General features: G+C 41.8%; 1 protein-coding gene and 1 long non-coding RNA gene across 4 annotated transcripts; one reads left to right on the top strand and one right to left on the bottom strand.

The window, feature by feature from the left end:
• The first annotated feature begins 1,922 nt into the window (after window positions 1–1,922).
• LOC127559476 (uncharacterized) lies at window positions 1,923–5,735 on the top strand. Its single transcript, XR_007953140.1, has 2 exons — window positions 1,923–4,698; window positions 5,132–5,735. It is a non-coding gene; the product is annotated as an uncharacterized LOC127559476 (long non-coding RNA).
• A 6,792-nt stretch (window positions 5,736–12,527) lies between these two features.
• Window positions 12,528–16,663, bottom strand: POU3F2 (POU class 3 homeobox 2). 3 transcript variants are annotated; one of them, XM_051997434.1, is made up of 2 exons: window positions 15,355–16,663; window positions 12,528–14,076 (listed from the first exon to the last, which is right to left on the bottom strand). In XM_051997434.1, the coding sequence occupies exons 1-2, from the start codon at window positions 16,444–16,446 to the stop codon at window positions 14,059–14,061; spliced, it is 1,110 nt and encodes a 369-aa protein (XP_051853394.1). In that variant the 5' UTR covers window positions 16,447–16,663; the 3' UTR covers window positions 12,528–14,058. The 3 variants fall into 3 exon arrangements, with proteins under 3 accessions (XP_051853394.1, XP_051853395.1, XP_051853393.1); XM_051997435.1 differs by having other exon boundaries at window positions 12,528–14,073; XM_051997433.1 differs by lacking the exon at window positions 12,528–14,076 and having other exon boundaries at window positions 14,823–16,663.
• Between the last annotated feature and the right edge of the window lie 6,958 nt (window positions 16,664–23,621).

Here is a 23,621-nt window from a genome sequence, read left to right as displayed (position 1 = left end):
GGCAGAGAAGACAGTTACTCAAGGAATATGGAATTTCTTGTTGAATTTCAGAAAGCCTACTTTTCTAAGCTTCCATAGTCCCTAAAATTCTCAATATTCATTTGAGATAAGACACTGTTTCTCTAGAAATCTAGGGTGTGCCTAAGTGCAGTTTTAACTTTTAGTGGCTAAGACTTCGGAAACATCATATATATTGCTTGGGGAAGATGAATCTTAAGCTATTATAAATCATATTAATAATAGTACAAATTAGACTAAGAGATTAGTTGGGTCTAAGAAAATCCTAAACTAATAGAGTGGAGTGAAAAGAGGAGAGAAAGATCTATAGAGAAAGGTCATCATGTAAGAATGGCAAACCCTGGTGGGACATTGTAATAGAACATCCCTGGAGGGGGACTAGGGAGTGTGAGAGTGATTGGGGATAAGGTGATGCATAAAGAAAGCAGGAGATGCCTCATTAGCCTATATAATTTTACACAAATGGTATTTAGAACTCAAATTCTGTGATTTGACTCACTTGTCTTCATTTCTCATGATCTCATTAACTCTTAGCCTCTCTAATCTTTTACATTCATTCCTCAACCTCTTCCTTAGGAATGATGGAATGATTTGTTTGTTCATTTGTCTTTTTTATTTTCTTCTACAATAAATGTTAAATGTTTTTCATCTCCAAAGTCCTAACATTAAGCATATCTAAACCTGACTTTATTATAATAGATCACTCATTAGCCTGAAGAACTGAGTTCAAATCATCATCACTTTCTTCATCACTATATTGGGAATTTTTGCAGTTATCTAACTTCTCTAGGATTTAGTTCCTTATCTCATAAATTTGATAGAGTTAGATTAGAGCATCTCTAGGGTCCCTTCAAGTCTAAATATATGTTCCTATGATGTTATGACCACAATATCTTCATCCTCTTCCAAATTCCCACCCTTGTCCAAAGGTAACCTTAATCTTGTACATTTTAATTCATCTTTTTGAGCTCCTATATCTATCTGGTTCCTGAAGCCTGTCAATTCCTTTCCCATACCACATCTCAGGTTTGCCTTAGTTGCTGGCATTAACAAATCCTTGGCCATCCTGGGCCAAATTTACTCTGACTACTCCCTAACCACTTTGTCTGTTTTTTATTTGACTTCACTCTATTCTAATCCCTTATTGACATATAGTACATATCACTTTCCTAAAATATTGTTTTGATCTTATTCCTTTTCTGTGGTTTTCAGGTATCTTGACATCCTATTAAAAGTCCTTAAAGGTGCTCCACCAATTAATTCTACATTCATCCATCTTCTCTTAGCTTTCTCTTTTCCTCACTGTACTACACCCATAAAAACTTGCTTGTGAATTTCAGGCTCCTGCAGTTTAATATTCTGTTGTACCATTACCTCCAAGCCCACACTGCCCACCTTCTTCCAGAACTTCAAGGCTATTTGTCTTCCAAATTCTGCACCCATGAAACATTCCCATGAGATGTACCTGGGTTTGGTTACTTTCATCCACTTTCAAATAATTTTGATTATGTTTGTAGGTCTTTATTCCATGGGGAAATAACTATATACTCCTGTGCTAATGATCTAATTTCCTTTAGGGTATGAGGCCTGGAACCACAAGCAGACCCTATTAGAATGAAGGCAGAGGGTGACACTGACTTCCATTGTTGATTGGGTTGATTGTTGACCTTTCTTACAAAGGAGTGAAAATTTGCTTGGTGTAATAGGAAAAAACCTGGAGCCACAAGACTAGGACCCTCATAAGGTTAGTTTTTATGTATTTAAAGTTCTTCTATCCTAAAGAGTGACTTGTCCCAATTTCATTACAGTAAATCTCTTAGGGGTCTACCCTCTTTAGGAGACGTTTAGGGTTTTCTGTGTACTTTCTTAATAATTATTCTTCTTTACAGGGATAATGTCACTTATTGATCAATCTGGTAGTATGGATGAATTGGAATTGTTACTCATACCTGAGAAACAATGTACTCTACAGCCCATCTCTAAACTCCTTTCTTGGGGCAGGACCATTTTCTCTAAAATAGAAACTTAGCAAGTGCGCTCTGGATGATGTTTGAAGGGTCCTGTTTTTTGTTGCCTACATCTTTAATGGATTTGTTCCTGCTCTACCTTGTCCACCTAATCGTGATTACTAGTGAACATCCAGGTTATAAAATCCAGCACTTGAGGCTTCACCTGTAGGAATTAAGTTGAATTGTGCTTTTTTCATGAAGCCGCAACAAAAATGTGCTTCCAGCGTCTGGGGAAGGAGTATAATTAGGGATACAACTGCACATCCGTATTGAGGAAGTTATTTCCTTTTTGGCCCAGTCTGTGCAGTAGCTGCTTTGCAGTTTTCCTTTTTTTTGAAAGGAAAGAAATGCGGTTGGAGCCCCTGGGGATCAGTGCTTCCCTTGGGGAGGAGGGGCAGAAATAAGGAATTGCGGCTTCTGTAACCCAGAGAGAGAAGGAGGCTAGAAAACTGAGAGGAGGGTTCTGGAAATGATCGGAATAGGCTAGGCAAAAGAAGTTCCCGTCTTCTTTTCTTCTTTCAGTCCTAATCTCAGCCTCAGCCCCAGTCCTAGCTCTATCCTGAGTTTATTTACAGCAAAAATCACACTCATAAAAGTTTCTAGTTTACAAATTGGTGAGCCCCAAGTTGCTTTAAAAAAAAAAAGAGTGTAAGGAAAAAGGCAAAAGAGAGAGAAACGGAGAGATGGGAGGAGATGGGGAGGAGGAGAAGAAGGGGAAAAAAAGGTTACAAGTAAAAATTACTTCTGAGCGTCTGTTAACCAGGTCCCGGGCGACTCTGGGCGACTCTTGGCGCCCCCTCTCTGCCATTCTTACCGATTCCTACTTCTTACTGCCTTGACTTCCCCAGCTGAGATTTAGTGCGCACAAAATTCTTCAGATGGACTGCTAGTGAAAAACAAACAAAAAACAAAAAACAAACAAACAAACAAAAAAAAAACCCGACGCATCCTGTCTAGCCTTACTTGGAAACGTTAATGTTTGAAAGGCGAATACGTGAATTTGGACCCTCTTAACCCCAGAGGAATGAGAGGCGCATGTTGAGCTGAAATTCTAATAACCAAGGGAAGAAATTTTGGGGGGCAATAAATTCGCCTTTTTCTGTACTGGTGCGCTCCAGGATTAGTGAAGTCCAGCCGGTGATCAGAGAATGGATAAAAAAGGGAATCGCAGAAAGACCTAAGGTGTTTATAAAACTAGGAAAATCGGAGGCCATTATTCTTTCCTCCCAAGGCTCCCATTCTGGAGTCTCTACTACGTGTACACACTACTGCTCAGACTTCGACAACCGGATTCTGACCATTCTTCATCGAGGAAGCACGTCGGTTTGGGTCAGTGTAGCTAGTTGCCTCTGGCAACTATGAAAATCGGGCTTTGGCCAAAATGCCTGCGGAAGCGCAAAGTTCCATGAAGTTAGGTTGGGATACAGAAACTAAAGGGAGTCACTTTACCCGAATCAAAGGCAACAGGCAGGGCAGAAGTGGAAGGCCAATTATAGTATGAGACAGGTGTGGGGTCTTGGTACTGAGGAAACTCCTTCAAAAACAAATATCTGTTTAGCCGTGAATTTTTTAAAAATATAGAAATTAGTAATTGGGCCATTCCTGGAGGAAGATGGTTTCGTTATTTTCTTCCATTGTAGACAGTTTGTTTGAGGGTCTAATGCATGGTTGATTACTTCGGGTAACCAGTAAAGCACCTCCCCTTTTTCTAATATCCAAGTGCACCAGAAAACCCCAGAAAGAGAAAGCTGCCTCCTGAATATGTGCCTTTCTCCGAACTTGCCCTGCACTGAATGACTTTTTCCCTAGTAAAGCTCGTCACAGGAAAGAGGCTAGGCTGTGAAATAAGGAATGAACCTGAATTTACCTGAAATCAGTGACCCCAACGAGGTTGACAAAAACCTGCTGTGGAACTGGTCGCCTAACAATCTTGATGTTAAAGAAAGAGGGCTTTGCCCAGATCCAAATAAGTATTTGTGGAATTTGGTGAGAGGAGTTATTCAAAGTCTCGTCAATTGCTTTAAAAGTGGTTTTCTGGGAGAATTAAGGCATGAGAACGGGAAAATGAGGAAAGACAGCAAGAAAACCGAAGCTGGTCTGGGAGATGGGGAGTGGGAAAAGAGATTTTATTACCTTTGATTAGGGAATTCTCTTTTACAAACGTGTTCGTTTTCCTGGACTGGGGACTTCTGAATTCTTCATTGCAACAGTACACTAGGGATGGACTTAAGAAATTCAAGCAAGGAATTAATTTACAGAGTCCCATTTTATCAGTATCTGACGGGAAGAGAGTGGACAACAGGAATAGAGATTGTAAAGAAAGGCTAAAAGAACGGGGAGCAGTGGGGTGATCCTGGGTGTTTAAAAAGAAAAAAGAAAAAAAAAAAGGTATTTGAGCCTCTTGCAGACCCTGTAGAGAGCCACAGTTCTCACAGTTCTGGATTAAGGCCACTGTGGGGCGCCAAAGCTCTACTAGACCAGAGATGGTGTGCGAAGCGGATTCAAGAAAAGGAATCCGGGAGAACAGATGCACTTGGGAGGGAGGAGAGGAGGAGTGAAGAGGGACAAGGGAAGTAAGCAAGTGTGTGTTGGGGGTGGTGGTGGGGAGGACTTTTATTCTCCTGTTAAATTCGCCAGGGAGACTTTGTTACATAACATATTTGTGCGTGGGGTAAGTAGACTTCGTTAGAAGAGAAGAAGTGGGGGTACGAGTAGGGGAGGGAGGGAATGCTCCCAGGACACGCATATACACACAAAAATTCAACCGAGGTCCCACGGCTGACTCTGGAGCAGAAATTCTGGGCTTCTTGATTCAGAAATCTCGGGTCATTTTCTATTCCCTCCCTGCCCATCTAGTGCCAAAAATCTGTCGCGGATGGGATTGGGGGGTGGGGGGGAAAGGGAGGAGGGAGAAGAGAGACAGATTAGTGTTGCTCCCTGATCGGGTCCTAGAGAGGCCAAAGTACTCTTTTCTCACCATATATAGAAGTCAAAGCCCCCGGGGCTTTCCATTTGCACACTGCCCACTCGTGTCTAGTTTCCTTCGTACCCCACCCGAGGTGAACCAGTTTGTACTGGAAACTAATATTTTTTTTTTCTTTGAGGTCCCCACAGGGTTAGCCCAACCCATCTACAACCCCAGAGGACTCCTCAATCTTCCACTTACAAAGGGTGAGAGGCATGGCTGAAAGCAACCTCCCTGAGCCTTGGGAGCGCCCTGGATGCTCAACCGTCAGCTGCCAAGGAAAGCTGATTTTATTTGAGCCTCCCCTCTTTGGATGCTGGAGAGCAGGAGGCGGAGAGGACTCTGCAAGGCGCTGCGCGGCGGGACAGAGCTGAGAAGGGGTTAAGATGAGAAGGATGGGGGTGGGGAGAGAGGCTGGAACTAGAGAAGTGTGGACCAGACTTCCAGGACAGAATATTCTTAGAGACTTTTCGCTGTTGCACCTCGTGAGCTTGTTGTTGTTATATTATTATTATATTCAGGCCATTCGAAAAGGTTAGGAACCTAGATTTAGAAATGGGATAATCCGAGTCTAAATATTAAAAGTAAAATCAGAACCAGACTAATATTTACCCAGACTACCATAAGTATTTCGCTTTGCAAATGGGAAGAAAAGTGCTGGAAGAGAGCACTGGCTGCATGACTTCGTCGGTTTTACATTTTTCCTTGCAAAGATACAAAGGGACAATAAAGATAAAAAGCAACCTTCCCGATTATTTATTGTGTACCCCTCCTTTTTTTCTGTCTTTTTTAGACAGCAATAGCTCCCTGTGTTTCTTCAATAATGAGCAGTTACGGGCCTAGGACCAAATTGCATGCTTTGTAATATTCTCCTTTTTAAGTATCTCGCCGACCAGCACAAAAGGTGAAAAAAAAAGTACGTTGGATCAATAACCAAGATTGTTATTTAGATAACGAATTAATCTCCCTGTTATAATACTTTTATAGTGAACTTTGAACCCCTTCTATGAGAAAAAAGAGTTTAGAGGAAAAAAGTCTCCAACAGGATTAAGGTTTTAATTACAATTCCCTATCGAAGTAACATGTTTGATTAGCTGATCTTATCAATTAATAGTAACATTAAAGCTTATGAAACAGATTCACAGGAAAATATACTGGGAGTGGGGGTGGGGAAGGATCTTTAAAAGTAAACGTTTCCGGAGACCTTGTCGGGCTCCAGCAAAACGAATTCGAACATAGGAACTTATTCGGATCCTATTGCCCACACACCTAACTAAGATCAAATTCTACTTAGTGGGAGAGAGAAGGGCGGGGTGGAGAGAAGGGCAGCAGACTTACTCTGTTGGAAAAAGCCGAAGCACCAACAGCAGAAAAACCTTGCTCGTGAAAATAAAAGGACCATGGAAGAACTTCTCCCCAGCATGGGCCGAAATCAAAGTTGCTGCCCAACCAGGGCGGTATGCCGTTCAACGCATTTTGGTCAGCCTTATATTCGCAGGGAAAATAAAGTAATTTGAGCATGCATCAACAGTTTTCCATGAAATACGAGTTAAAAGAAGTAATAGAACTAATCACTGTCTCCTCAAATCAAGTAGAAAACATTTCAATGCACTAATTAGAGTAATTAGAATAATAAGCCTCTGCCTATATGTGGTAAGACAATGTGTACAAACAACTTTATTTAATGTATACTGGTAATCAGTGATGCGTGCGTGCTTGAATGCTTAGTGCAATAAAACTAACCTCCGTCCGCCCAAACAATCAAATACAAATTAGTTTAATGATTGTGCCTGCTGCATGTCTTAGAAATCCACAGGCAGAGGCGAGTAAATAGAACCATCCTTGTTTGTGTGTATGTCTCCCCTACTGACCAAGTTGTTGCTGCCGCCTCCATCCACTGGGCAGTGAATGATTGTAGAAGTGAATGAATGAATCAGAGAGCGAAGGAAAAGGGGAGAATTAATGAATGAAGCAGAAAAACCCAAACAGCCTAAACTTTTAAACTAAAAGGTTTAAACCAAACAAACCTGCCCTGGAGAAGAGGGAGAGACTACCTTACTGACCATATTCAACCTGGTTCCCTAAATCACTTTAATATCTCTAAATATGAATATCTATTAGAAACTATACATTTGTCTGAGTTTTATTTAACAAACCGTGGCCTAGGAATAACTTAAGAAATTAGCCTCTTTCTTCTCATTCTATTCTTTGGGGCTATCCACATAAAATTTCTCTAATGAATTCTACAGATCTATTTTTTTTTTCTAAACTATGTGATTTTCTTCAACCAACCAATGCCCTATTGTCAATCTGTGGGCTCTAGTGAGTTGTTCAGGCCAAAAAGTTGGCTCCAAAGATACTTAATATTTTCCCCTGGGTCCTGGGATATTTCTTTGTTATAGCCAATTAGCTTACATAAACTTAAATGGGTTGGGGTAGTATCTTATTCTAACTCTAAGAATGCAAAATAGGGAGGAATTCACCTAATTTTTCTTTCTCTCTGATTTTTTTACTGCTTAAAAATAAGAACATTTCACAGGAAGCCAAAAGTGGCTAGATTTCTGGGGTCCTTCTCTGTTTTTCAATTTTCCAGTTTGGTTCCTTTGCACTTTTCATAGAAGAGTCTAGAAAAGAAATGCTTGCAGAAAACTTGCAGGGCTTAGGAAAGCTCATTCTGAAATTCATCTAGCATCTTAGAAGGAATATTGCCTTCTTTCCTAAATTATGGTTGTCATTTCACAGTGATGCTCCTTCTCCCAGCTCTTAAATTTCATTTCAAAGGGAATCATTTACCTTCTATATCTATCTCTTGGATCTGGCATTTTGCTTTTCTGATACACTTCCTTTTGTTGATCGGTGCCAGCTGATTACTTCATTATATTCAGCTTCAAAGTCCCTTAGTAGGATATGGTAAAGGAGATACTCCTGGATCCAGAGGCAAAAAGGTTTTTGTTTTTTTGTACAGACCTACTTCTTCTCTTCCTCACCCCATGTAAGTAAGCTCCACCTGTAACTGTTACCATGTCCAACAAGTACTCTCATTTAAAAAAAAAAAAAAAAAAAAAAAAAAGCTTGCTCTTGCAAACTTCCTAGTTTTGAGATATTTTCCTAGAAGTAGGACAAATAACTGAAGGCTACCTACTCTCTTTCTCAACCTCTCTCCACTTCATCCCTCTCATTCCTTCCTTAAACCTTGGTCGTGGTGTAAGCATTAGGACCAAGACTCTAGCCAAATCACACTTTTCTAAACTTAAGTCTAGCACCAAATAAATGCACATTCAAAAACCAACCTGCTTTGTGGTCCAATACAACACCAATGAAGTGTTCCACTCACTTTCTCCTTCCCCCAAGGGCTCTGAATCCAGGGTACAGAAAAGTAAGCAGCAAAGCTTTCACATGCATCTGTCTAAAACTATTGATGCTGGCTTGAAGAATGTCCAAAAATATGCCGAGAAGTGAAAATACAGGAAATAATCAGCCTTTGGTCAAGGTCTCCTTATTTTTCTCTTAGGCCTTGAGACTGCAAAGCTCTAAGCTTTCCTTTCAACGTGCATACTTTAGCTAGCTAGTTCAGCGTATGGGTGAAATGTGCAGTGTGATGCAGATGAGTCTCATTTGCTTCTCTGTGTAAGAAGATCGGGTATCACGAATTCGTGCCCCCTCAACAAACTCACCAGTTGCCCTATTCAAAGGCTTTATTTCTACTATGATGGGATATGTTATTAAAGGAACAGAAAAATAAGTTACTAGGGTAAAGAATTAGCTTCAAAATCATGTACCATGGGAGTAAAAGATCATATAAGATTTCTTCTAATGGGACGACATTTCCAACTGTGGAGGGGGAAAAACCCTACAACCTTGAGAAAATGTATTTTTGAATGAAAGACAAATGCCTTACAATTGAATATCGGTGATGGATATCTTAAAACAACTTTTCTTTCTCCCTGTATTATATATAGTCAAATAATTGAGTTTTTAAACTCTATTTTTATTTTTACCAAAAAAAGAGATAGAAATGCAAAAATTGTTTTGTGGGAGAAAAGACTGTGATCCCTATCCAAAATGACGCTGAGTTCAAGTTTAACCTACCGATATATTTATCGCAGTTCTGAGGCACATAGAGAGTTAATCATACACAATTTATAACAATCAAAGGCTCGTTCATATTGCTGAGATGGGGACCTAATGCTCCCCTCTTTCTTTTTAAAATCTGTGACAAAGTACGCTTTTGTGAGGCATATATTTTGTTTCCTTTTCTGGATGACAGCTATCCATTCTGAGGACGCGGAGCTGTTTACCACCAGCCACAACCACTGTCGAGTATAGTCTTAAGCTTAGGAGGATGGAATATATAAGGTTTTCTTAAACCCCAGACAAAGAGCTATAAAAGCCCTGAAATACGTGGATGGAATAAAGTTTAAGAAAGATGTGCATTTTTGTAATGGCATGAAATAGCCTCTCAGACATTTCTTAAGCAAATAATATGTCTTAATTTTATCAATAATCAAAATTGTAGGAACAATAAGAAAAGAAACTGGGGCTGTTTTGATGGCATTGAACAGTTTCAAGCAAACAGAGTTGTTTATTCCGATAAAGTGAAATTAGTATAAAATTAAGTTGATTCAACTAGTAGGGGGAAAAAAGTAGGATTAAGAAAATGAGAGTGAATAAATTCTCTGGCTCTTTACCAAGCACATGAATGATCTTAAGATACTCTCCGAACGAACATTTGCTTATCCCTGGAACCAAACAAAAGCGCAACAACAACAAACAAAAACCAATTCTACATAAAAAGACAATGACTAGAAATACAGTAATCTTTCCTTTCATAAGAAGGCATGAAAATAATATAGACTGAGCAAACATGAAGAAAGTTTATGTTTTTCTAGTTGAGATGCTGGTCCTAAGCTACTTCTGCATTGTTTGAAGGGATAGTAGGGTGGGGATTCCAGGGTTGGGGAGATAGAAAGCCATGATTTCAGCATCTCACTCACTTCTTGTTTCATTTTTTATTTAAGTAAAAAATCCTGAGTTGAAAAAAACATGCAAAACCTGGATGAACATGACACCTTTATGTCCTATTGCCAAGCAGAAACTTCACGATACTTCTTTCTTATCCATTGCTTTCCTCTATCCTTTTCAATTTATTGAAAGGTACACTTGCTCATGAAATATACAATAAATTTCCTTCTCTCTCCAGCCTCCCCTTCATCAACTTTCCAGCTTATTTTCCTTTTGTATCAGAAATAGTCTTTCCTCTCCATTTCCTTTCTAAGCTTCAAGAGTCAAACAGTATTAGGAGGTTGATTAAGAAATAACAAAGGCAAATCAAAGTCTAGTTGTGAGAAAATAACAACTGCTCCCGCTCAAAGTCCCTTAGCAAAGAGGCCTGCCGCCTTGCTGCTCTTGCAAATTATAATTCAGTTTATACATACATATGAACTGATATATACATATATAGTTGAATATAATTTCCCCCCTTTTCATTGTTTCTTCAGCACCTCCTTCATTTGCTTCTCTTGAAGGAAAAAGGAAAAAGATATGAAGATCTTTATCATGATCATTTTACCAGTCAACTCCTTCTGCCCAAAAGGCTTCAGCCTCCATTGGTAGAAGAATAGGAGGGAAAGGAGAAGAGAAGTATGCTTTTGTTGTTGATATCTGAAATATAAATGAGGTCATTTTATGGGAGCTGACTATTCAGAAGTGATATTCCACAAGGACTGATTCCATGTGGTCCTTCATCCTACTTTCCTGGGTCTCTTTCACACAATCATCCTTTCTGCCTCTCTTTTCTTTAAAAAAAAAAAACAAACAAAAAACAAACAAACAAACAAAAAACAGTCACTTCTGTTTAGGAAAACATAAAGTGTTCTTCAAAAATCTTTTCAGCCTCTATTGTGAACATTTGGGGAAAACAAGGGAAAGAAAGAGCTTGTTTACTATGGCTATACCAAGGTCTCTGAGAACACAATTCTGATACTTAAACCAGATGCCCTGGCCTAAATTGGTAGGCATTGTTGCTTGGAGTTTGATAGAGATTCTTAAATTGGAATCAAGATTTACCCAATAGTGGTAGTCTTTTTAGATCTAAAAAAGGCAGGTGCCCATCAAAAAGAAAAAAACAACAACAATAACAAAACCTTGTCCAGTTGACACGTGATGTTTTCCAGTTAGCATGCCCCTGTTGTTTGGAACAAAATGATCCCTCTCAAAGTCCACTAAAATGTCCTGCAGAGGGCAGATGTTGCTTGTTTTCTGCATAAAACTCAGTGAAATATTGACCAAGGATTTAAATCCATACTGAGCTTAAACATTTTACCCATCAGCATGTCTGCAGTCACCAAACACTTCTTCTTTCTGTCACTTCTCTGCCAGGCTATTGATAAGATCATTTAGCTGTATCTGTTGGGGACCTGTGTAATATTGACTAGGAGTTAGAAAAGATGATCAGATCTAATAAGTCCAGAAACTACCATTGAAGGAGATATTGTACTTGTTCAACTAAATAAGGCAAAGGGGATTTAACAACAGCATATCTATTAAATAACAAGAAGCAGTTTGGAATTCTAACTAGTCTAAAAAACCAAATTCTTTATGGAATACTTCCCCATTTCCTTTGGAATCTTCATAAATCATATAATTGACGACGACGACAACAACAACAACAACAACAATATCTGTTCTGAACATTGTATAATCAGACCCACCTCAAGCCCCTTCTTTTCTAATTTTTTTCTTTCTATTTTATGGCTCTTTATTGCCTGAAGTTAAATAAACACTGCCTTGTAAACCTTTGCTAAACCCTAATCTTTTTGTAAAACTAACATGAGAATACATTTGACACGACTACAAACACTTGTCGAGCACTGTAATGTTGCATGGATTTCAGGAATACGTTGCTATTAAACATATTTGATAATTTAAAAAAGAGAAAAGAAAAATAACCCTTTTAAATAAGTTTCTTTTTTTTTTCCTGAAAGAAAGCTCTTATATTATAAAAAGAGAAGTGAGCAGAGTTTAACATCCACCAAGTTTCAAAGATGCTTTCAAAGAAATTTCTACACTGACTGGGTGATGCTAAACTGAGAAGAGATACATAAGTATCTAACTATTTATAATGCACATGACCTGTTTGTAAGACCATTAAATACTGAGGAAATGAAAGCTCAAACTCTCTGATCATTTGGAAGGAATATTAACAAAATGATTGTCAGGTACCGGGGTTTATATATTAAAAGGAAAATGAAACCACAACTTGTGCTCTACCAAAAGACTATGGAAGTTATAAACATGAAATCTGGCAGTAAATGCATAAAATTTATTCCAAAACTTCATGAAGTTTAAAAGAAGTGAGGTGTTTTACACATAACTCAGCATAAGGACTAGATTTTTACTCCTTTAAAATTTAAGAACTATGCAATTTGGCACTATATTTAAAGATAAAATAAAGATTTTTCAATAATTAGAACAAACTATGAAGGTATTGTGCATTTGTTTTATGTAGATAATAAAATATTACTTTAACATAAATATATAAGGATCTCTGCGTTTTTATTTTTCCCCACAAGCACAACCAAATGTACCAAAACAAAGTATTCTTAAAGAGACTGAACCAAAAAAAAAATACATCCCATATAGATTTTGTTCACCTAATCATTTAAAGCTACAGAAAAAAAAAAAAAAAACAGTTTCCAGAACTTTTTTGCTTTAAAAGAAATAAATATACATTGAGGCAGGCCACTTAAAAATGATATGAAAATATTTCCCTGGGTAGCATTTAAAAAAAAGAAAAATAGACAAAGAAACATTTAAACTATTTCTGCATTTCAAAAGACAAATATTAAACATATGTACATTGTGGTAAGGTTCAGTGGTAACTTTTGTTTTACTAAAACCTTTTAAGAGTTAGAGGATCTACAGACATATCCTCTGAACTCTGTCTTCTGACCTTACCCACGCATTAATAAGTCTCTGAAACTTCATTTCCTCCCTTTACCATTGGATATCTGCCCTGCTCTAAATTACTTCACCAAGGGCCAATCCCCAACACTGAAAGAACAAGCAGCTTGATGCACCCCAAAGCAGCTCTGTGCCCTATCACTGTGACCATCGTTGGGGAAATACAAAAAAGGCAAATTAAAATGCCTGTTATAAATCTCTATTTATCTGGCAAAACTTTGAAACTCAGTTATGAGAATCTGAAAAAATACTGAAAAAGCATAGTCTCTGAAAAATAAAAACCAAACAAAAACCTAACCCTGGCTACTGATTACAGTGTGGAAACCAAACCGTGATTTATGGTAGTGAGTTTCATCAAAAAAAAAAAAAAAAGTTAATACTGGCTAACAACAAAACCTTTTTAGATTAAAAGCAATAAAAAAGTCTTTTCCTTTTAATGACCTTTTTGCCAAGTACATTTTAAAAAATGTAACATCACAGTTTATTGATGTTTATTTTTAATAGTTTCAAGTTTTCTCTGAGACTTCCCTGTAGAGTCTTTTGCTTTTAGGAAAGTTAACCATTTTCCATGAAGAGAAGGTCAAGGAAAGCACTTAAATCTATTAACAAAGGGAAGAAAGAGGTGGATTGAAGATGACAATTTTTTCCCCAGTTAATTTGGCTCCCTCGATGAAAGAGAAAAAAAAAAGCTGCCCAAATCAGACTGGCCTTTCGTGCCATATATGATGGAAGAAGAAGGCATGGGATGATACATTTTGAGTTGAAAAATAAAACCTGAGCTAATCAAGATAAGATCAGTGCACAAATCGGAGAGAACTCCTATGTATGCACAAATGTATTTTGTAGTAATAAATGCATACACAATTACATTCTTGGATTGTTTTCTTTTAAATGAAAACACTCACTCTTTTCAGAGTTCCCAAGTTTAATTGCTGTCGTCAGCACAAATATTTCCTTGAGATGACGTTATGAAAACTGAAGGCAGAGAACTTTCTGTGGGGTGTCTGAGGGCAAATATTTCCCTAGTTCTCTTCAAAGTGCCACTTTCTTTCTGTTGGACAACTCTGGAAATGTATTTAACCTCCACATTTCCTCGGAGCTCTTTCACAATGGGCCCGCCTGCTAAAATGAAGCAATCAGTCACTCAGTATCGATTTTTCTTTTTTCTTCCCTCCACCCCCACCCCCCCAAACACTGCCTGAAAATGAAGTTTACTTTGTTGGTGGCAATCTAAAGAGGACTCGACTTTCTGTCCTAGGCTCGGAACTTGGCTCGGATAAATCGGGGAGACGATGCACTTTTCTTGAAAGCGGAAACTGTTTATTTTGTATGAAGCCAATCATTTTGCTTTGGTAAAAGGAGAAAATAAACGTTACACCGATGTAAAGGGAGCTGAAGGTAACCAAAGTTCACATACAAGCAAGGAGAACAAGGGTCAACATATTCAAAAGAGCTGCCAAAAACTGGCCAACTCTCATTGCTGAATAAAAAATACAAGGCAATTTCAAAGTGAACCTGTGGGGTGTGGGGAATAGGGTAGGTGGGGGATATTTTCATGAATTGGTTCATGTAAACTTCAATTTTCTTGCAGTGCAAATTTCTACGGTTAAATACTGTTGACATCAAAGAATTTGTGTATTGTTTTGTCCTCTCTCCCGTTGGGAATCCACATTAAATAAACACCGGCAGCATGTGCGAGCTATGGAGCTTCATTCCAGGATGGAAACTGCAATTGTGTTTATCATGGTTTGGCAGATATTTTTTGGTAATTAATTTAGTTTTGCCAGGTATTTATCTCAGTCCCTGTCATCTCTCCCTCGCCCCTCTCTCTTTCCCTCTCTCTCTCTCTCTCTCTCTTTCTCTCTCTCTCTCTCTCTTTCTTTCTCTCTCTCTTTCTCTCTTTCCCCTCTGTGTGTGAGATACTCACTCCACTTCATTGCCTGGGTACTCGCCTGTAAAGGTCAAAAACACATCGTTACACCTGCTACCCTTTAAAGGATAGTCCGGTGATTTCGTTGCCTTTTTTTCCCCTTGGGGGGATTAAAAAAAAAAGTAACAATCAGAAGTTAAAGAGGGAACAATGGGGCTGGGAAGTGGGTAAGGAAGGGGGGGGGAGCAATCTCTTCGTACTTCCCCCTCCCCCCAAAAAAGAGTTCACTGGACTGGAGTCTGCACCCCGTGATGTGGTGGCGTGTCCCTACTCCCCCCGTATACATCCTCGGCTCCCGGCAGAGTCCCTCCCGGAGGAGTCATCCTTTTCTCTTTCTGTCTCCTGTTACAAAACCAAACTCTCACCACCTCCTTCTCCAGTTGTAAGCTGTCCGCCAGGGAGGTGATCTCCTGGGCCGAGGGCTTGGGACATTTGAGGAAATGGCTTTCCAGAGCCCCCTTGACGCTCACCTCGATGGAGGTCCTCTTTTTCCGCTTGCGCCCCTGGGCTGCGATCTTGTCTATGCTGGTGGGACTGCCCGAGGACGAGTCCGCCTCCTCCAACCACTTGTTCAACAAAGGCTTCAGCTTGCACATGTTCTTGAAGCTCAGCTGCAGGGCCTCGAACCTACAGATGGTGGTCTGCGAAAACACGTTCCCGTACAAGGTACCCAGAGCCAGTCCTACGTCCGCTTGGGTAAATCCCAGTTTGATCCGCCGCTGCTTGAACTGCTTGGCGAACTGCTCCAGGTCATCCGAGGTCGGCGTGTCCTCATCCGAGTGTGGATCGTGGTGGGGCCCTGGGTGACCTGGAGGGCCCTGCGGGGGCGGGGGCGGGGGCGGGGGTTGTTGGTGCGGGTGGGAATGCGGGTGCGGATGGTGTTCCCCGTGGTGCTGCTCGTCGTGGGCGTCCCGTAGGCCATGGTGGTGGAGCCCCGTGGGCTGGCCCCCAGCGCCCAACATGCCGTTCACTGTGAAGCTGGGCTGCGAGTAGAGCAAGCCCCCGTTGGACGCTCCCATACTGGGAGGGAGGTGAGCCGCTGCAGCCGCGCTCCTCCATGCCCCGGGCCCCGGGTGATGGTTGGCGGCGTGGTGTACCAGATGCGGCGGCCGCTGCTGCTGTTGCTGTTGCTGCTGCTGCTGCTGCTGCTGTTGCTGCTGCTGCTGGTGTTGTTGCTGCTGCTGCAGGGACCCCGGCCCGTGAAGCTCGTCTCCACGCCCGGGCTGCTGTACCACCACCGAGGGCTTGATGTCCGGCTGGCCCAGGGGGCTAGTGGACCAAGGGGAGCCGTCTCCACCGCCCCCGCCGCCGCCCCCGCCCCCGCCGCCGCCTCCGCCGCCGCCGCCTCCGCCGCCGCCGCCGTGGGACAGCGCGGTGATCCACTGGTGAGCGTGGCTGAGCGGGTGCCCGTTGCTCTGCAGCGCGGCGTAGTCGCCCTGCACCAAGCTCTGCGCCTCTCGGTATCCTCCAGTGCCTTGCTGCATGCCGCCCGGCGGCTCGGCGTGCACGATGGAGGCGCTGGAGGTGAGCAGGCTATAGTGGTTAGACGCTGCGGTCGCCATGACTCTCGGAGCCGGACTGATCTCGCCGGTTAAAGGAGCCGCGCATTTGACAGTTACTTTTTCGCCTCGGGCTCCCTCTCCCTCTCTCTTTTCTCTCCCCCCCGCCTGATGCTCCAACGCCTGCTCCGACGCCTGCTCCGACGCCTGCTGGGGCTGCTACTGCTATTGCTGCTGCTGCTCCAGCTTCTCTCCTTCCCTTTCTCCCTCCCTTCCTCCCTCCCTTCCTCTCTCTTTCTCCTCCTCTCCCTCCCTCTCTCTCTCTCTCTCCCTTGCTCACTCCGCTCTCTACCCTCTCTCTCTCTCTCCAGCTTTCTCTCTCTCCCTCTCCCGCTCTCTTGGCAGCTCTGGCTCGCAGCGGCACGCGCCCGGGCCCCGCCCCCACCACCCCTTTCCATTGGTTCTGCACCTTTTGATTTACGTGGATACCGTTAGCAACCGCCCGGGACGGCTGAGCTGATTGGACAATTTCTTTACCCCTCCCCCATTGCCCCGCCTCTCCTCCTGTCTTCTCTCCCTCCCTCTCTCCTTATTCTGATTCCCCCCCTCCCACCCCTAGCCCCATCTACCTCCTCTTTGGTGGGCCCCGCCCCCCATCTGTTTCCAACGAGCGGAGAAGCGGGGCGGGAGGGTAGACCCAGCGCTCTAGTCAACTGAGGCCACATGGAAGAACTGGAGGATGGGGTTCACGCCTCCTTCCCAGTAGAAAATTTGTGAGGGAGTAGGGGAAGCAGGACGAAGGCTGGATTGTACTGAACTAGAGGAAGCCCAGTTCTTGTTCCTGTAGGGGACACGCGCGCGCGCAGACTCTTCCCCCACAACATACACACACACACACACACACACACACACACACACACACACACGCACACACGCACATCTCATTCAAACACCGTTAGACTTTCAAACCTAGTACCAAGAGGAGTCTTGAACTAGACTCCTGTTGCAACAATTCTTGTGTAATGTTAAGGGCTACTCAACATCCTCTTGTGTCATTTTGATGCTCATATAGCTCATCTTTGAATTCCTTTGCTCCGGAAAAGTCTGTCTGTCTGTCTCTCTGTCTCCCTATATCTCCGAGCACTTCCCTACCTTGTGGACGATGCCTTTTCAAGGTTAACTGATTTAGTTTTGTTCCCGCTCCATTCACTCACTTCCACCTGCTCCTGGGAACTACCAGCCACCAAGAGAAAATTGAGAGTCCTGACTGGCTAAGCAGGGGACTGTGGTGAACTCCCGATGATGTTGCTGTCTGGGCTTAGATTTTGCCACACCATGATGTTCTATTATTATTTCTTAGAATGTCCTACGCTGTCAGATTCATATACGAGTACGCAACTCTGGAGTGCACACACAGCCTTTGGTTTGAAAACTTAAGTTACGGGGTGGGAAAACCCCCTCCTTAGAGGTGGTGGAATTGCAAGAGTGGGTCGGCAAAGGCAGAGTACACCATTCTTCGTCCTCTTCTAAAGGTAAAGTGAATCGCTATGGGAAACCTCTAGTTCTGAATATTTCCACACATTCTTGACATTAATCAAACATTTTCGTCTCTGGAGCTTTTCTTTGTAACTTCGTTGGGTACTTTAAAAATAGAGCTGAAGAGAAATACGTATGTATGGGTAAAGGAGTAGATAGGAAGGAATCTAAAAACTTTTGTTTAGATTCATAGTTTAAAACTTGGGTCACTATCTGGCCAAGTCCTGCTCTGTCTCCTGCAAATTCAAAGCGCAAACCACAAGGCATTGTATCGCCCTAACCACCGTTGCTACTGCTGAGTCGGAGGACTAGAGCATTTTAGTCAATTTCCAGACTAATTTAGTAGCAGATGCCAGCCTCGTCCAGAAATCACAGTGGGTGGGGATTTTGCCGATCCTGAAAGTTTTCTTATTTCCATAGATTTAATGTTGCTACGATCTCCCATCTTGGAGAGACTCGGTAATATCAATAAGTCATACACCACAATAGCTAGAGACTTAAGAGCCAGCACATAGTTCTTGGTACACCTGCGGGAAAATGAGAAGGCAGATAGCGGGGAAAGGAATTAGGGAAGAAGAAGGAAGATAGATATATTATTAAAGTTGCAGACTGAAGGGAGGGAGAAAAACCTAGGGGGAAAGTGATCTTAGTCCCTTGCGCACAAGTGGTGAAGGCGCCGGAAGTGGCTCTTGTCCCTGAGTTAGGAGCCGGATAAACTGCTCCAAGGGAATGGTTCTCTGCCTCGAAGCATCTTACTGGAAATAGCCCAGTGGAGTGGACTGGAGAATTTATCATTACTAACGAGAGGCAGCGTTCTTCTGGGAATGGTTGAGTTTATAAATTACTACGTTTAACCACTACGGCAGGGCGCTCTGGCTGCAAATTTTCCACGTGTTCTATGTTTTTGAGTATGTACGTGTGTTTGTGTATGAAATAGGTTGGGGGAGGGGCCAGCTCCCAGGCACACCATATACACACGACCAGGCGAACACATACACGCACAATGGACTGTGCAAGGGAAACTCTTCTATTCTCAGCAGCACTAGGTTCGAATCAAGGGAGCCAAGATAGGATTCGCTAAGAAAATAGAACAGATATTGGGTTAATTTTGCCTTCTTTAGCCCAAACGGCAATAATGTTTTAACATCGAAACTCTACCGGGTACTTGTGCCCTTTTCTGCTCCTAGCTGGAAGAGAGGCCAACTCCTATCGTGTTAGTGACTTCCCCACCTTCTTCTCTGTCTTCCACTTTGATTATCCCCCCCCAAAAAAAAACCCCAAAAAACCCTACATACTGCTCTTTCCTTTTGCCTATCCACTTGGAGCTAGAGCAGTAAGCTTCAGCTCAGCCTACGCTCTAAACCCACTCATCTCCCCAGGATGCCAGCTGCGGCTGCTGCAGTTACAATCCAGCTGCCGTCTCCAGCCCCAGTAGCCCGGAGAAGAGAATTCGCGACCGCGGAACCCAGAGTCCAGGGGCGCTAAAGGGTACAGCTGTAAGAAAGAGCCAGGTCCTAGGTCTCCTCTTAGTTCCCTTCCCCCTCTTTCCCCTTCAACTCCGACCTAGGTCGATCCCGCACTCTTCCTCCGCCTTGCCGCTGGATTAAATTTCTCCTTTCCTTACATATGTTTGGTATGCAGAGTAATGTTTGAGAAGGCAGAGCTTTTTAAATACACCTCTGAGCATCCTCCGAAAAAAAGGACTATGGAGTCAACCTCCAAGGTGCGGAATAAGAACGAAAGTTGACTCTTTCAAGGAGGTAACGTAACTCCTTGTCCTCTAGGTGTCTGTTCCCTCTTCTCCTCCCCCCTCCCCCGTCGCAGCCATCCGCGTCTCGGCTTCCCCACTCTCTGTACTCTGTTCTCCCGCTTTTCCTAACCAAGTGCCTGAACTAGTGCAGTTGACGCTCTCTTCCAGCTAGTAGTGAGCTGGGGAGAGAGACGCCAGTTAGGGCGTGGGCGGGGACTGAATATCAACAATTAGATCTGCCTATGAGGAAACCTCACTAGCGATTATTGATCTGAAAGCTGCAGCACCGGGAACTTCACAAGCTCCTTCTAGCTCTTTTCTCCTTTCTTTTCCCTTCTCCCCTTCCCTCCTCCCCCCGCACATTTTGCAAGCAGACAGACAGAAAGAAAGAAAGAAAGAAAAGAAATTGGTTCAAAACTGGACAATACCATGGTCTTCCTGTCAGTTTTTTTTTAAACTACCTAACGTATCAGTAGGATATCGGGCCTCACTATTAATCGTGCAATCATCAAACTAGGGACCGGGTGGAAACCTCACAGCCTCCTAAATTAAATTAACAATCTCTACGTCCCTATGTACGGCTGAGAGCACCAAGGGCGTCGTGAGAACTGTGGATTCCGAAGAGATGCAGGCTCCGCCTTCTCGGCCCCATCATCATCATCCTGGTTAGCCTTGTCATTAATACTGTTTCTTAAGCATCCTTCACACTGCTAGCTCTCTCCCTCCCCAGCGGAGGGAACCCCCAGCAGCCAAGCTCTTGATGTTGCTACCCTCTGGGGTTCTCCTAACCTATACTTATTGCAGTTTTAGCCCCCAAATGGGGGGTGATCTAATAGTGCCACGGAACCCGGGATGTGAAAGAGACAGTCATGTGTCCCCTTTCTTTGGTGGCTGACCCTGCTGGATTAGAGGTTTCAACTCGCCTTTCTTTCCTTTCTCTGCCCATATAAAAGCAGGTTGAAGGTGATGCGGTGTCTCGGGCAGACACTGCAGTGTTTTGATTCAACTCAGCCCTTTTCTCTGTTCAAAGCAGCTGTTCAAATACTAGGGCTGCTTATTTTGACGTGGAGAGGATTTTCAAACAACCCTAAAATGCTTTGAACTGACAAGGCTCCTTGATATCTCCTTCATTCCAGTACAGCTATCCAAGAACATATATATATATATATATATATATATATATATATATATATATATATACACATCCCGGCGGGTCTTAAACGCAGCTTTCTCTCCCAGGTGGGAGGTGGGGATAACAGCACATCCTCGAGTTGCAGACCTGCCTTCGAGGGTGGCGAGGTCAAGATTGAGCCTACGAAAACTGTCATAGAAGAGAGCTGTTCTTGCTCTCTGCAGATTGCAGTTCTCTTTCTCTGGTTCTGTTTAGTGGATTCAACTCTGTTGATTTTCTGAATTAAAATGAGGGTGGGATGAACTTAATCCTGTGATTCTGGATTTATTGACGTGAAAATAACCCGGCAAACTTTACTTAACGCCAAAGAGACTTCCACATATTACACACACATACATGTACACACGGTTCTTTTGTGAACAGCGCCCACGATTCATTCTCTTGGAGCTTGTCTGAAAGTCCTTGCTGATTAATGTTTTAGTCCACACTTAGCTATACTCAATCCTCACATATTGTAAACTAGCTACAAACTCTAATACAAAGCACTCAGTGTGTATAAAATATAATTACTGTGTAGTTGTGTGTGTGTATTCATAAATGTACATATATACATACATACAGCAAAGACGATGGGGTTAGCCAAAGGAACCAAGGTCAAAGCTTTGTACATATTGATATGAGTAAGAAGACAACTAACACTGAGGTGAAATAGTTACCCCCTGACTTGCTCTTGGGATAAAAGAAACAGGAACATTTTACTGGAAGGCAAAAAGGGAGATATCTTTTCTAACAAGGAATTTGGTCCTAGGAAAGTTAGCCCGACTACTACTCTTCAGATGAAATGGAAGGATTTTGGCTAGGACATGTCTAATGTAACTATCGTGAGTTGTTTTGATCTCAGTTCCCCTTTTAACCTTTTCTGTGTGAGCCATTCAATTTTGCCTTTTCTATGGGTCTCTCCATCCCTCACTCACAGAAGCTGGATTTGAAGGAGAGCTCCATTGCATGAATGGAACTTAAATGCTAAGGGCCTACAGAAGGACAAAACTGAGGCTCAGGCTTCACAACGATTGCTTTAAACACCCATTCCACACAAAGAGGCAGCTGGCTGCTTTAATGAAAACTGCCTTCAAGCTCCAAGAGTTGCAGCCTCAGGGATGCATTTATAAGATGACTGGAAAACAATTCTTGCAAGTTGCCTGTGCTTTTCATTGATATAATAAAGCATTTAATTGAGAAATAAAAACAAAATGAGAGAAAATTAATAAGTATAGTGATGAAGTAGCTTATTAGTGCCTGATATAAGACCAATATTTTATGTGGATTTTCTATATTTATCTTACACTCTATAGAACAGTTCCCTTGTGTATTGTGTATCCTCCACTATCTAGTTAAGAGAAAGTTGCCTAAAAGTTAGTAGTAGTTTTCCTATTTCTACATTTCTTGTAATTACATTCTTCTGTCCAGTTTTCATAGGATGACTATTCTATTTTATCTTCATCCCTGTTTAAACTAGTGAGATATAATGCTCTAAGGTCCATATTTGAAATGAAATTATTTGAATTCACGGATATTAATCTTTTCCCTTCATCCTCCTAGTTCTAAATCTTGTCATTAAAACTGATCCACTCTTTGTAGTCCACAAGTGAATATTTTATAGACAGACACCGCTCTGAAGACTTCTTACATGTCCGCCAGTTAGACTTAGCTGTTTCAGGGATTACTTTGAGTAATTTATCAAAGGAATACTGCTAAATTTTGAGTGGTGAATATGAGATCTTGTGTGGGGGGAGGCATGAAGAACAAATTCCATCAGTCTGTGAGATAAAATCTACTAAGAGTTAATATAGCTTGTTTACATTGAAGTCTCAGAAAACAAGATGCAATTGGTGGTACAGAGTTAGGCTTCATGCAGTTTTGTTTTCAAAGGACTTACTGTCAAAAGACCTCCCAACAATGGAAACTGAAAGAGAGTTTCTTCTCGACTTAAAGCAGGTGAATTATTGGCCGAAGGAGGGGATGATAAGTCTTTGATAAATTAAAGTGATTTGAACAGAAATCTTTCTTAGAACTAAAGTGTTTGGAGATATAGTGAATTAAATTCCATCTTTCAACCACAGAACCCCCATTCCCAATCCTCAACCTTTTGCTACGATCCAGTAGTATTCTATGGAGAAAAAAAAAAACCCAAACCCATTAGTATCAGTTTTACATAGTATAACTCTATAATCATATTTATGTGCTTCTACATATATCTTATCCATTGACCCTCTCCTTTGTCAATAAACTCATAAAATCCAAAGGTTTTATATCTGATTCTACTTCCCTGGAAGGAGAGGAGAATTTTTCCTTCTTGATCAGATTAGAGTTTTTATGTCTTTCTATTCTCTTAGGAAAATACAAGATACCTTAATCTGACTCCCCTCTTCCCCTTGTAAAAAAAAAAAAAAAAATGATGGTACTCAATGTTCTAGCAAAAATGTCCGAGGGACATCTGAAGAGTGGCCAAGAGAAAAGACTTCAAAGTAATACTATGTCTTCCTCTGAGTAGAGAAAGAGTGATGAATACTATATTAGTCCTAGAATTGGAACACCTTATGTGTCCCCCTAGCTCTGATTGCCTCTAGACACCTTCAAAAGTTTTTGAGATGATAAAGGTTTTTGGCCAATAGAAAGTTAAGGTTGAATATTAACATAGACAAATGTGTAAAATAGCACACCTGCATAAATCTATTATAAGTGTATACAAACAATATTTTTAAAAAGTGGACTTAAAATGAGAAAGGGAAAGAGAGAAGGAAAAGAGATTTCTGAAGGTTG

The sequence above is a fragment of the Antechinus flavipes genome, chromosome 4 (genome assembly GCF_016432865.1).
Source record: "Antechinus flavipes isolate AdamAnt ecotype Samford, QLD, Australia chromosome 4, AdamAnt_v2, whole genome shotgun sequence".
Taxonomy (NCBI): Eukaryota; Metazoa; Chordata; class Mammalia; order Dasyuromorphia; family Dasyuridae; genus Antechinus; species Antechinus flavipes.
The sequence above is the reverse complement of the archived record's forward strand: the minus strand, read 5'-3'. Positions and strand labels throughout refer to the sequence as shown.

What these genes read in the sequence shown, in the direction of transcription:
- POU3F2 (XM_051997433.1), bottom strand. Translation starts at nt 16,446, where the DNA reads ATGGCGACCGCAGCGTCTAACCACTATAGCCTGCTCACCTCCAGCGCC.